The 10,765-nt window shown below is 43.5% G+C and overlaps 1 protein-coding gene across 1 annotated transcript in view; it reads right to left on the bottom strand.

Moving 5' to 3' along the window:
* slc2a9l2 (solute carrier family 2 member 9, like 2) overlaps positions 1-10,765 on the bottom strand; it is a 43,851-nt gene that overhangs the window by 31,584 nt on the left and 1,502 nt on the right. Inside the window, exons 2-5 of the mRNA XM_055161037.1 lie at positions 9,481-9,626; positions 2,557-2,689; positions 2,316-2,393; positions 2,037-2,224 (exon numbers count right to left, since the gene is read on the bottom strand). Coding sequence (XP_055017012.1) covers positions 2,037-2,224; positions 2,316-2,393; positions 2,557-2,689; positions 9,481-9,626 — 545 coding nt within the window. The remainder of the gene's footprint in view (positions 1-2,036; positions 2,225-2,315; positions 2,394-2,556; positions 2,690-9,480; positions 9,627-10,765) is intronic.

Here is a 10,765-nt window from a genome sequence, read left to right as displayed (position 1 = left end):
GACCAGACCAGGACCAGACCAGGACCAGACCTAGACTAAAACCGGGACCAGACTGAGACCTGGACCGAGACCAGGACCAGAATACAGCGGAGTGCGGCGGAGTCTGGTGGACGTCCTGTTCTGTTGAGTTTATTCTGATGAAGAGAGAGAAAAGGGATGATGAGGAAGAAAGAGAGAGAAAGAGAAAGAGAAAAGAGAAAAGAGAAAGAGAAAAGAGAAAGAGAGAGAAAGAAGGGAGAGGAGGAGGAGAGATGGAGGGAGGGAGAGAGGAGGAGGAGGAGGGGTGTTGTTGCAGACTTGTGTCGTCAGAGAAATTTAACCTTGACGATAAAAACAAACACGAGAGAACGAAAGAATCAAACGATTAGTGAAAGAGAGAGAGAAAAGAGAGAAGAGAGAGAAGAGAGAGAAGAGAGAGAAGAGAGAGAAGAGAGAGAGGAGGACAGACAGAAGAGGAGAGGAAGTAAATACGTTTATTTCATTTTCAGTTAACAGCAGAAGTACTTGTAGTAGTATTTGTAGTATTTGTAGTACTTATAGTATTTGTAGTACTTGTAGTAGTAGTATTTGTAGTATTTGTAGTACTTGTAGTAGTACTTGTAGTAGTAGTACTTGTAATAGTTTTTGTAGTACTTGTAGTAGTATTTGTAGTATTTGTTGTAGTAGTACTTGTAGTAGTACTTGTAGTAGTACTTGTAGTAGTACTTGTAGTAGTTGTAATAGTACTTGTAGTACTTCTAGTAGTACTTGTGGTAGTACTTGTAGTAGTACTTGTAGTAGTATTTGTAGTACTTGTAGTAGTTGTAAAAGTACTTGTAGTAGTACTTGTAGTAAGCACTTGTAGTAGTACTTGTAGTAGCACTTGTAGTAGTACTTGTAGTAGTAGTACTTGTAATAGTTTTTGTAGTACTTGTAGTAGTATTTGTAGTATTTGTTGTAGTAGTACTTGTAGTAGTACTTGTAGAACTTGTAGTACTTGTAGTAGTACTTGTAGTACTTCTAGTAGTACTTGTGGTAGTACTTGTAGTAGTACTTGTAGTAGTTGTAATAGTACTTGTAGAAGTACTTGTAGTAGTATTTGTAGTACTTGTAGTACTTGTACCTCGTTCGGCCGCAGCTTCGTCTCATCGTTCCATCAGCAGAAATACTTGTGGTAGTATTTGTAGTACTTGTAGCAGTTGTAGTAGTGTTTTTAGTATTTGTTGTAGTAGCACTTGTAGTAGTACTTGTAGTAGTACTTGTAGTACTTGTAGTAGTACTTGTAAGATAAGATAAGATAATCCTTTATTGTTCCCATGGGAGAAATTTGTCTTGGGACAGAGGGTCACATGTTTTATCAAAAAACAGAACAACACAACACAAAGCAGCACATAAACAAACACCATAAAACAAAGTAAATATGAGACCGAGTCTGACCACGAGTGACGCACCAACACGACCTTAAATTATCCTTAACAGGCCCTTGCATTCTTCTGTTCTATTAATTATTGCACATTCCCTAAGCCTATGTGCAGTTTTGATTACACAATCCCTAAGCCTTTTATAATTATTTTTTGACTGCATTATCTGAGTTTAGCAGTTTAACAGCTTGTGGCACAAAGGAAAGTTTGAATCTGTTCAGTTTACAGTTTGGACCCTGAAACCTTCTGCCTGATGGCATCAACTCAAACTGACTGTGAGAACATGGGTTGGGTCATTGATCACCTTCCTGCTGAGTTTCCTCAACAGTCTCCTCAAACATTAGCTGAAGTGAGCTTGGGGCCACACCCATTATTTTACCTGCTCTTTTAGTCAAGGTAAAAATCTGTGCTTTAAGTTTGACTGACAGGTCACCAAACCATGTTGACATGCCATAGCGTAAGATAGATTCTATGCATGTTTTATAAAACAACAGCATTACATTGGTGTCAACTCCATGTGACCTAAACCGTCTTAAAAATAGAGACGCTGGCTGATTCTTGAGCAGACAGACTGTACCTGCTGGACCATTGGAGCTGAGAATCAAATAACACACCCAAGTACTTAGAACATGTCACCTGCTCTATGTCCCTCCCCCTGATGTTAACGGGGCTGTGGTCCCCGACAGATTTGGGATCAAAAATTATCTCCTTTGTCTTTTCCACATTTAAGACAAGGTTTTGCTCCTCACACCAATGCACCACTTCATCAGTTTCTGTCCTGTAGCTGATGGCATCTGTGCTTTTACTGAGTAAACTAAGAATAGCTGTGTCATCAGAAAATGTAATTATATAGTTGTTTACCTGTCTACTCCTGCAGGCATCTGTGTACAGAGTGAAAAGAAGAGGTGAGCTAACACAGCCCTGTGGTGCCCCAGTGCTGACGACCTGAGTATCTGACAGCGCTGAGTTTAACCTTAACTTGTTGCTGTTTCCCTGTAAGAAAAGCCCAATACCACTTAACAACATGACTGTTAACACCCAGATCAGCACAATGCTCCGTAATAATGTATGAAATTGTATTGTATTGTAGTAGTACTTATAGTTGTACTTGTAGTAGCACTTGTAGTAGTATTTGTAGTACTTGTAGTACTTGTACCTCGTTCGGCCGCAGCTTCGTCTCTTCGTTCCATCAGCAGAAATCTGGGACTTTCCGGAAGAAACGGAAGAACACAAATCTGAAGAAGAGGAGGAACAGCGATGAAGGAGAAGAGGAAGACCCACCGAGACTCCTGCCAACGAAAGAGAGAAAGAACGAGTGAGAGGAGGAGGAGAGGAAGACCCACCGAGACTCCTGCCAACGAAAGAGAGAAAGAACGAGTGAGAGGAGGAGAGGAAGACCCACCGAGACTCCTGCCAACGAAAGAGAGAAAGAACGAGTGAGAGGAGGAGGAGAGGAAGACTCACCGAGACTCCTGCCAACGAAAGAGAGAAAGAACGAGTGAGAGGAGGAGGAGAGGAAGACCCACCGAGACTCCTGCCAACGAAAGAGACACCTGTCTCTACACCTGTCTGCACCTGTCTCTACACCTGTCTGCACCTGTCTCTACACCTGTCTCTGCACCTGTCTCTACACCTGTCTGCACCTGTCTCTACACCTGTCTCTGCACCTGTCTCTACACCTGTCTTGCACTGTCTCTACCCTGTCTCTGCACCTGTCTCTACCTGTCTCACCCTGTCTCACCTGTCTCTACACCTGTCTCTGCACCTGTCTCTACCCTGTCTCTACACCTGTCTGCACCTGTCTCTACACCTGTCTCTGCACTGTCTACCTGTCTCTACTGTCTCTACACCTGTCTCTACACCTGTCTGTCTCTGTCTCTACACCTGTCTGCACCTGTCTCTACACCTGTCTGCACCTGTCTCTACACCTGTCTCTGCACCTGTCTCTACACCTGTCTCTGCTCCTGTCTCTGCACCTGTCTCTACACCTGTCTCTACACGTGTCTGCCCTGTCTGTGCACCTGTCTGCACCTGTCTCTACACCTGTCTGCACCTGTCTCTGCACCTGTCTGCACAGAAAGAAACAAAGAAAGTGAGAAAGGGAGAGGGTGAAAGAGGGAAAGTGAAAAAGAGAGGAAGAAAAAGAGAAAGTGAGAAAGAGAAAGACGGATGAAGAGGGAGGAGAGTGAAGGGGTGAGGAAAGAGGGAGCGAGGGAGGACGAAGAGGAAGGAGAAGAGGGATGAGAGGAGAGGGAGCGAAGGAGGAGTGGAGGACTGAGAGGAGGTCGAGAGAAAGGGAGGAGACGAAGGAGAAGAAAAGGAAGGGAGGGAGGAAAAGAGTGATAAAGGAGAGAGAGAAGAGAGCGAGAGAGAGAGCAGAGGAGGTGAAAATCTGTGTTTAAATCCAAGAAATAAAGAAGAAACACGAATTTAAAAAAAAATAAAAAATAAAAATGTTTTGGCCGTGAACCGGATTCTACAGTTTAACTCTGAAACGGAGAAAATGAAAATAATTAAATAAATAAATAAAAAGTAAAAAAAAAAAAAAAAAAGAATAAATAAAAAATATAGAAAAAGAAAAGATTATAAATTGTAAAAAAAATAAAAATATCTTGAGCTAGACATATTTGATTTATTTACTCTTGACATTTGCTGACATTTAATCTTCCGCCCTCTCTCTCTCTCTCTCTCTTTTCTCTCTCTCTTTCTTTCTCTCTCTTTCTTTTCTTTTCTTTTCTTTCTCTCTTTCTCCTCCCTCCTCCTCTCTTCTTCATCCCTTCTTCCGGTGGACGGCTCCAGGTAAAGACGGATCAGAAAATGAAAAAGAAAAGAGAGAAAAGAGAAAAACATCGAGCAGATTCTCCGTCGAAAAGGTTACAGACGCAGCTTTAAACCGGAGTTAAACGAAGCTGAAGTAAAGAAAGATGGAGTCAAACTAAGATGGAGATAAAAGAAAGAGAAGGAGAGAGGGTGAAAGAGAGAAAGTGAGAAGCAGAGAGAGACAGAGAGCAAAAGTAAGAGAGAAAGAGGATGATAGAGAGAAAGAGAGAAAGAACAAACGTGAGAAAGAGAGAGGGTGAAAGACAGAATGTGAGAGAGAGAGAGAGAAAGTGAGAAAGAAAGAGAAAGATCTTCCCCTCCTCTTCTTCCTCCCCTTCTCTCTCTCCCTCCTCCTGCTCTTCTCCTTTTCTCTTCTCTTCCCTTCTCTCTCCTTTCTCTCCTTTCTCCTTCCTGCTCTCTCTTTTTCTCTCTCTCCTCTTCCCCTCCTCTTCTTCCTCCCTTTCTCTGTTCTACTCCTTCTCTCTCTCCCTTGTCTCTCCTCCTCCTCTCCTCTTTTATTCCTCTCATCTTCTCGTGTCTGAATAATCTCGGCGCGTTGCCGTCGGTAACGACCGTGACAGGGTCAAACCGCAGCAAGGACGAAGAGCGAATATCACTGCTCCTGTCTGCTCCTGTCTGCACCTGTCTCCTCCTGTCTGCTCCTGTCTGCACCTGTCTCCTCCTGTCTGCTCCTGTCTGCACCTGTCTCCTCCTGTCTGCTCCTGTCTGCACCTGTCTCCTCTCTCCTGTCTGCTCCCCTGTCTGCACCTGTCTCCTCCTGTGCCCTCCTGTCTCCTGTCCCTCCTGTCCTGTCTCCTCCTGTCTGCTCCTGTCTGCACCTGTCTCCTCCTGCCTGCTCCTGTCTGCTCCTGTCTGCACCTGTCTCCTCCTGCCTGCTCCTGTCTGCTCCTGTCTGCACCTGTCTCCTCCTGTCTGCTCTCCTGTCTCCTCTGTCTGCTCCTGTCTCCTCCTGTCTGCACCTGTCTGCTCCTGTCTGCACCTGTCTGCCTCCTGCCTGTCCTGTCCTGCTCCTGTCTGCACCTGTCTCCTCCTGCCTGCTCCTGTCTGCACCTGTCTCCTCTTGTCTGCTCTGTCTCCTCCTGTCTGCACCTGTCTCCTCCTGTCTGCTCCTGTCTGCACCTGTCTCCTCCTGTCTCCTGTCTGTCTCTCCTGTCTGCTCCTGTCTGCCCTGTCTGCCCTCCTGTCTGCACCTGTCTCCTCCTGTCTGCTCCTCTTTGCTCCTGCCTGCTCCTGTCTGTTCCTGTCTGCACCTGTCTCCTCCTGTCTGCACCTGTCTCCTCCTGTCTGCTCCTGTCTGCTCCTGTCTGTTCCTGTCTGCTCCTGTCTGCTCCTGTCTGCACCTGTCTCCTCCTGCTGTCTCCTCCTGCTCCTGTCTGCTCTGTCTGCTCTGTCTGCACCTGTCTCCTCCTGCTCCTGTCTGCACTGTTCTCTCTTGTCTGCTCCTGTCTCCTCCTGTCTGCACCTGTCTCCTCCTGTCTGCTCCTGTCTGCACCTGTCTCCTCCTGTCTGCTCCTGCCTGTCTGCTCTCTGTCTGCTCCTGTCTGCACCTGTCTCCTCTGTCTGTCCCTGTCTGTCTGCTCCTGTCTGCTCCTGTCTGCTCCTGTCTGCCTCCTGTCTGCTCCTGTCTGCTCCTGTCTCCTCTTTGCTCCTGCTGCTCCTGCTCTGTCTCTCTGTCTGCTCCTGTCTGCTCCTGTCTGCTCCTGTCTCCTCCTGTCTGCTCCTGTCTGCTCCTGTCTCCTCCTGCCTGCTCCTGCCTGCTCCTGTCTGTTCCTGTCTGCTCCTGTTCACTCCTGTCTGCACCTGTCTGCTCCTGTCAGCTCCTGTCTGCTCCTGTCTGCTCCTGACATTTGCAGATGTTGGCAGGAGCACAGGAGCTGAATACAGAGTGAGATCTTCACAGAAACGAGACGAAGTAACGAAACCGACTCAAGTTAAGCTGACGCTGATCTTCATCTTCGCGCTCTCACTTTCTTTTTTTCGATACGTTGCCGCGGGTGATTATTTTTCCGTTTCGTTGCCAAAGCCCAAACAGACGCACAGGGAGCATTTATTTCATCAGTTTATCCCGGAGGAGGTGTGTAGAGATTCACCGATATAATCCACTTTTCCCAAAACGAGTTCTTCATTTTGAGAAGCTTCTGTTACCGACACCGGACGTTCTTTTCACGTCACGGTCGTCATGGGAACTGTCGCGTTTTTATACGGCGCTTTTCCACCTTCGGGTACGGAAGCCGAGAGGGATCACAACGAACGCACACGCCGCAACAAATACAAACGCGACAACACACCAAAAAAGCCACAACAAACCAAAAAAGCCACAACAAACCAAAAAAAGCCACAACAAAAAAAAAAGTCACAACACAAAAAAAAGCCAACAAACGCAAAAAGCCACAACAAACCAAAAAAGCCACAACAAACCAAAAAAAAGTCACAACACAACAAAAAAAAGCCACAACACAACAAAAAAAGCCACAACAAACCAAAAAAGCCACAACAACCAAAAAAGTCACAACACAAAAAAAGCAAAAAACACACAAAAAAAAGCCAACACACAAAAAAAGCCACAACAAACCAAAAAAGCCATAACACAAAAAAAGCCACAACAAACAAAAAGCCAAACAAACCCAAAAAAGCACACACAAAAAAAAGCCAAACAAACAAAAAACCAAAAAAGCCAAAAAACAAAAAAACCTAACAAAAAAAAGCCAAAAAGCCACAAAAACAAAGAAAAAGCCACACACAAAAAAAGCACAACAAAGCCACAACAAAAAAAAAAGCCACAACAAAAAAAAAGACACAATAACAAAAGCCACAAAAAACAAAAAAGCCACAACAAACCCAAAAAAAAAACAACAAAAAGCACAAAAACAAAAAAAGCACAACAAACAACAAAAAAGCCACAACAAAAAACAAAAAAACCACAAAAAGCCACAAAAAGCAACACAACAAAAAAGCCACAACAAACCAAAAAAAAGTCACAAAAACAACAAAAAAGCCACAAACAACAAAAAAAGCCACAACAAACCAAAAAATCAAACCAAAAAAGCCAAAAACCAACCAAAAAGCCAAACCAAAAAAGCCAAACAAACCAAAAGCCACAACAAACCAAAAAAAAGCCACAACAAACAAAAAAGCCACAAAAAAAGCCGCAACACACAAAAAAAAAACAAAACAACAAACCAAAAAAGCCACAACAAACCAAATAAGCCACAACACAAAAAAAGCCACAACAAACCAAAAAACCAGAACACACCAAAGAAGCCACAACAGAAATGACCGCGGGACTCTATTTTAATGCAAACGGCGCAAAAAATACAAATGACACAACACAAACGCAAATGCCGCAACACATTAAAAAGCCACAACACATTAAAAAGCCACAACGGAAGTGACAGCGGGACTCTATTTTCCGACGGACCGATCAAGCGGCAAGTGAAGAAGAAGAACTACAACGTGAAAAGTAAAGGAACGGAGAAGTTGGAAACATAAGTAAAAGTAATTTATTGATTTAACATTATTCGTTTCACATTATCGTTCTTCTTCTTCACTTGCAGCTTGATCGGTCCGTTAGAAAATAGAGTCCCTCGGTCACTTCCGTTGTGGCTTTTTAATGTGATGTGATTTTTTTAATGTGTTGTGGCTTTTTAATGTGTTGTGGCATTTGCGTTTGTGTTGTGGCATTTGTATTTGTTGCAGCGTTTGCATTAAAATTTTTAATGATATTTAATAAATGATTTAATAAAGTTTCTTTATTTTGTGGATTTAAATAGAGTCTCGCAGTCATTTCTGTTGTGGCTTTTTTGGTTTGTTCTGGCTTTTTTTTGTTTGTTATGGCTTTTTTTTGGTTTGTTGTGGCTTTTTAATGTGTTGTGGCTTTTTAATGTGTTGTGGCATTTGTGTTTGTGTTGTGAAGTTTGCATTTATTGCGGCGTTTGTATTAAAATAAAGTCCTGCGGTCATTTCCCTTGTGGCTTTTTTGTTTGTTGTGGCTTTTTGTTGTGTTTTCACAGTATTTTCTGAAGCTCCTCTATTAGACTTGGTTTACGTTCAGACTGACCCTATCTGACGTATCTGATCTTTTAACGACAGTCTGAATCACACGGATCCGATTTTGTACAAACGTCCTGTCTCCAACGTCAAGGAAAAATAAAGAGCCTGCGAAGTCAAATACAAGGAGGATAAAGACTGAAACAAACGAAGCGGCCGTGGACGTGTCACCTGAACATGTTACCAACAACTGGATCGGATTTTGGGAGACGAGCCCACAGTTTCGGCGACTTCCTTAAACACACTTTTGGAACACGTTTGTAACACGTTTGTAACACGTTTTGTAACACGTTTGGAACACTTTTGGAACACGTTTGTAACACTTTTGTAACACGTTTGTAACACTTTTGTAACACGTTTGGAACACGTTTGGAACACGTTTGGAACACTTTTGGAACACTTTTGGAACACGTTTGGAACACTTTTGGAACACTTTTGGAACACGTTTGGAACACGTTTGTTTGGAACACTTTTGGAACACGTTTTTTTGGAACACTTTTGGAACACTTTTGGAACACTTTTTGGAACACTTTTGGAACACGTTTGGAACACGTTTGGAACACTTTTGGAACACTTTTTGGAACACGTTTGGAACACTGTTTGGAACACTTTTGTAACACTTTTGTAACACTTTTGTAACACGTTTGGAACACTTTTGGAACACTTTTGTAACACTTTTTGTAACACGTTTGGAACACTTTTGGAACACTTTTGGAACACTTTTTGTAACATGTTTGGAACATGTTTGTAACACGTTTGTAACACGTTTGTAACACTTTTGTAACACGTTTGTAACACGTTTGTAACACTTTTGTAACACGTTTGTAACACTTTTGTAACACGTTTGTAACACGTTTGGAACACGTTTGTAACACGTTTGGAACACGTTTGTAACACTTTTGGAACACTTTTGGAACACTTTTGGAACACGTTTGGGGCGTTTAGAGTTCACACTGGAGATCACGTACAAGTCACATTTAACTGGAAATGTGAACGACCTCAGAAAAAATCCAAATTGAGCTTTAAGCGTCGCCTAGAAATGTTTAATTTTTTCATCTGTGAAAAGAACAGGTTTATAAGTCACTCTCACCTGTCCGAGCAGCTCCGGCAGGCCCAGCACCTGTCCCCCCGTCAGACTCACCTGTCCGAGCAGCTCCGGCAGGCCCAGCACCTGTCCCCCCGTCAGACTCACCTGTCCGAGCAGCTCCGGCAGGCCCAGCACCTGCCCGGTGAACACTCCCAGACAGATGAGGATGGAGTTGAATTGTCCGATGAATCCTCTCATGTGTTTGGGAGAGATTTCCCCGAGGTACATGGGCAACGCACTCAGAGCGATTCCTGCAACACACAACACACACACACAACACACAACACACACACACACAACACACACACACACACACACACACACACACACACACACACACACAACACACACACACACACAAACACACACACACAGAACACACACACACACACACACACACACACACACACACACACACACACACACACACACACACACACACACACACACACACACACACACACACACACACACACACACACACACACACACACACACACACAGAACACACACACACAACACACACACACACACACACACACACACACACACACACACACACACACACACACACACACACACACACAACACACACACACACACACACACACACACACACACACAACACACACACACACAAACACACGACACACACACACACACACACACACACACACACACACAACACACAACACACACACACACACACACACACACACACACACACACACACACACACCACACACACACACACACACACACACACACACACACACACACACACACACACACACACACACACACACACACACACACACACACACACACAACACACACACACACAACACACACACACACAACACAGAACACACACACACAACACACACACACACACACACACACAGACACGCCTTAATGTGTGTCAGGTGCCCTCCCCATGTGTGTCAGAAATAAAAATAAAAATAAATCATATGAAATAAAAAACACTTGACTGTAGTTTATTTCTTTTGATAAAGAAAACCAGGACTAAATCAGGTCTAAACCAGGACTAAACCAGGACTAAATCAGTAAACCAGGACTAAACCAGGACTAAATCAGGTCTAAACCAGGAATAAACCAGGACTAAAGCAGGACTAAACCAGGACAACAAATCTGCAGTCTAACATTAACACAGCAAATTCCACCAGAGAATCACAGACTCGGCAGAGGGTCAGAATAGATCTGGTTTAGACCTGGTTTAGTCCTGGTTCAACACCACAAAATATTGACTGTAGCGGCAGGTTAAAGGTGCACTGTGTAACTTTCCAGGTGAAGAAAGTGCAATTATTATTATTATTATTATTATTATTATTATTATTATTATTATTATTATTATTATGAAAGCGTTGTT

Source organism: Boleophthalmus pectinirostris, unplaced genomic scaffold, assembly GCF_026225935.1.
Source record: "Boleophthalmus pectinirostris isolate CB_2022bp ecotype Guang Dong unplaced genomic scaffold, ASM2622593v1 HiC_scaffold_3, whole genome shotgun sequence".
Lineage (NCBI taxonomy): Eukaryota > Metazoa > Chordata > Actinopteri > Gobiiformes > Gobiidae > Boleophthalmus > Boleophthalmus pectinirostris.
Note: the sequence above shows the minus strand (reverse complement) of the source record. Positions and strands in the feature narration are given on the sequence as shown.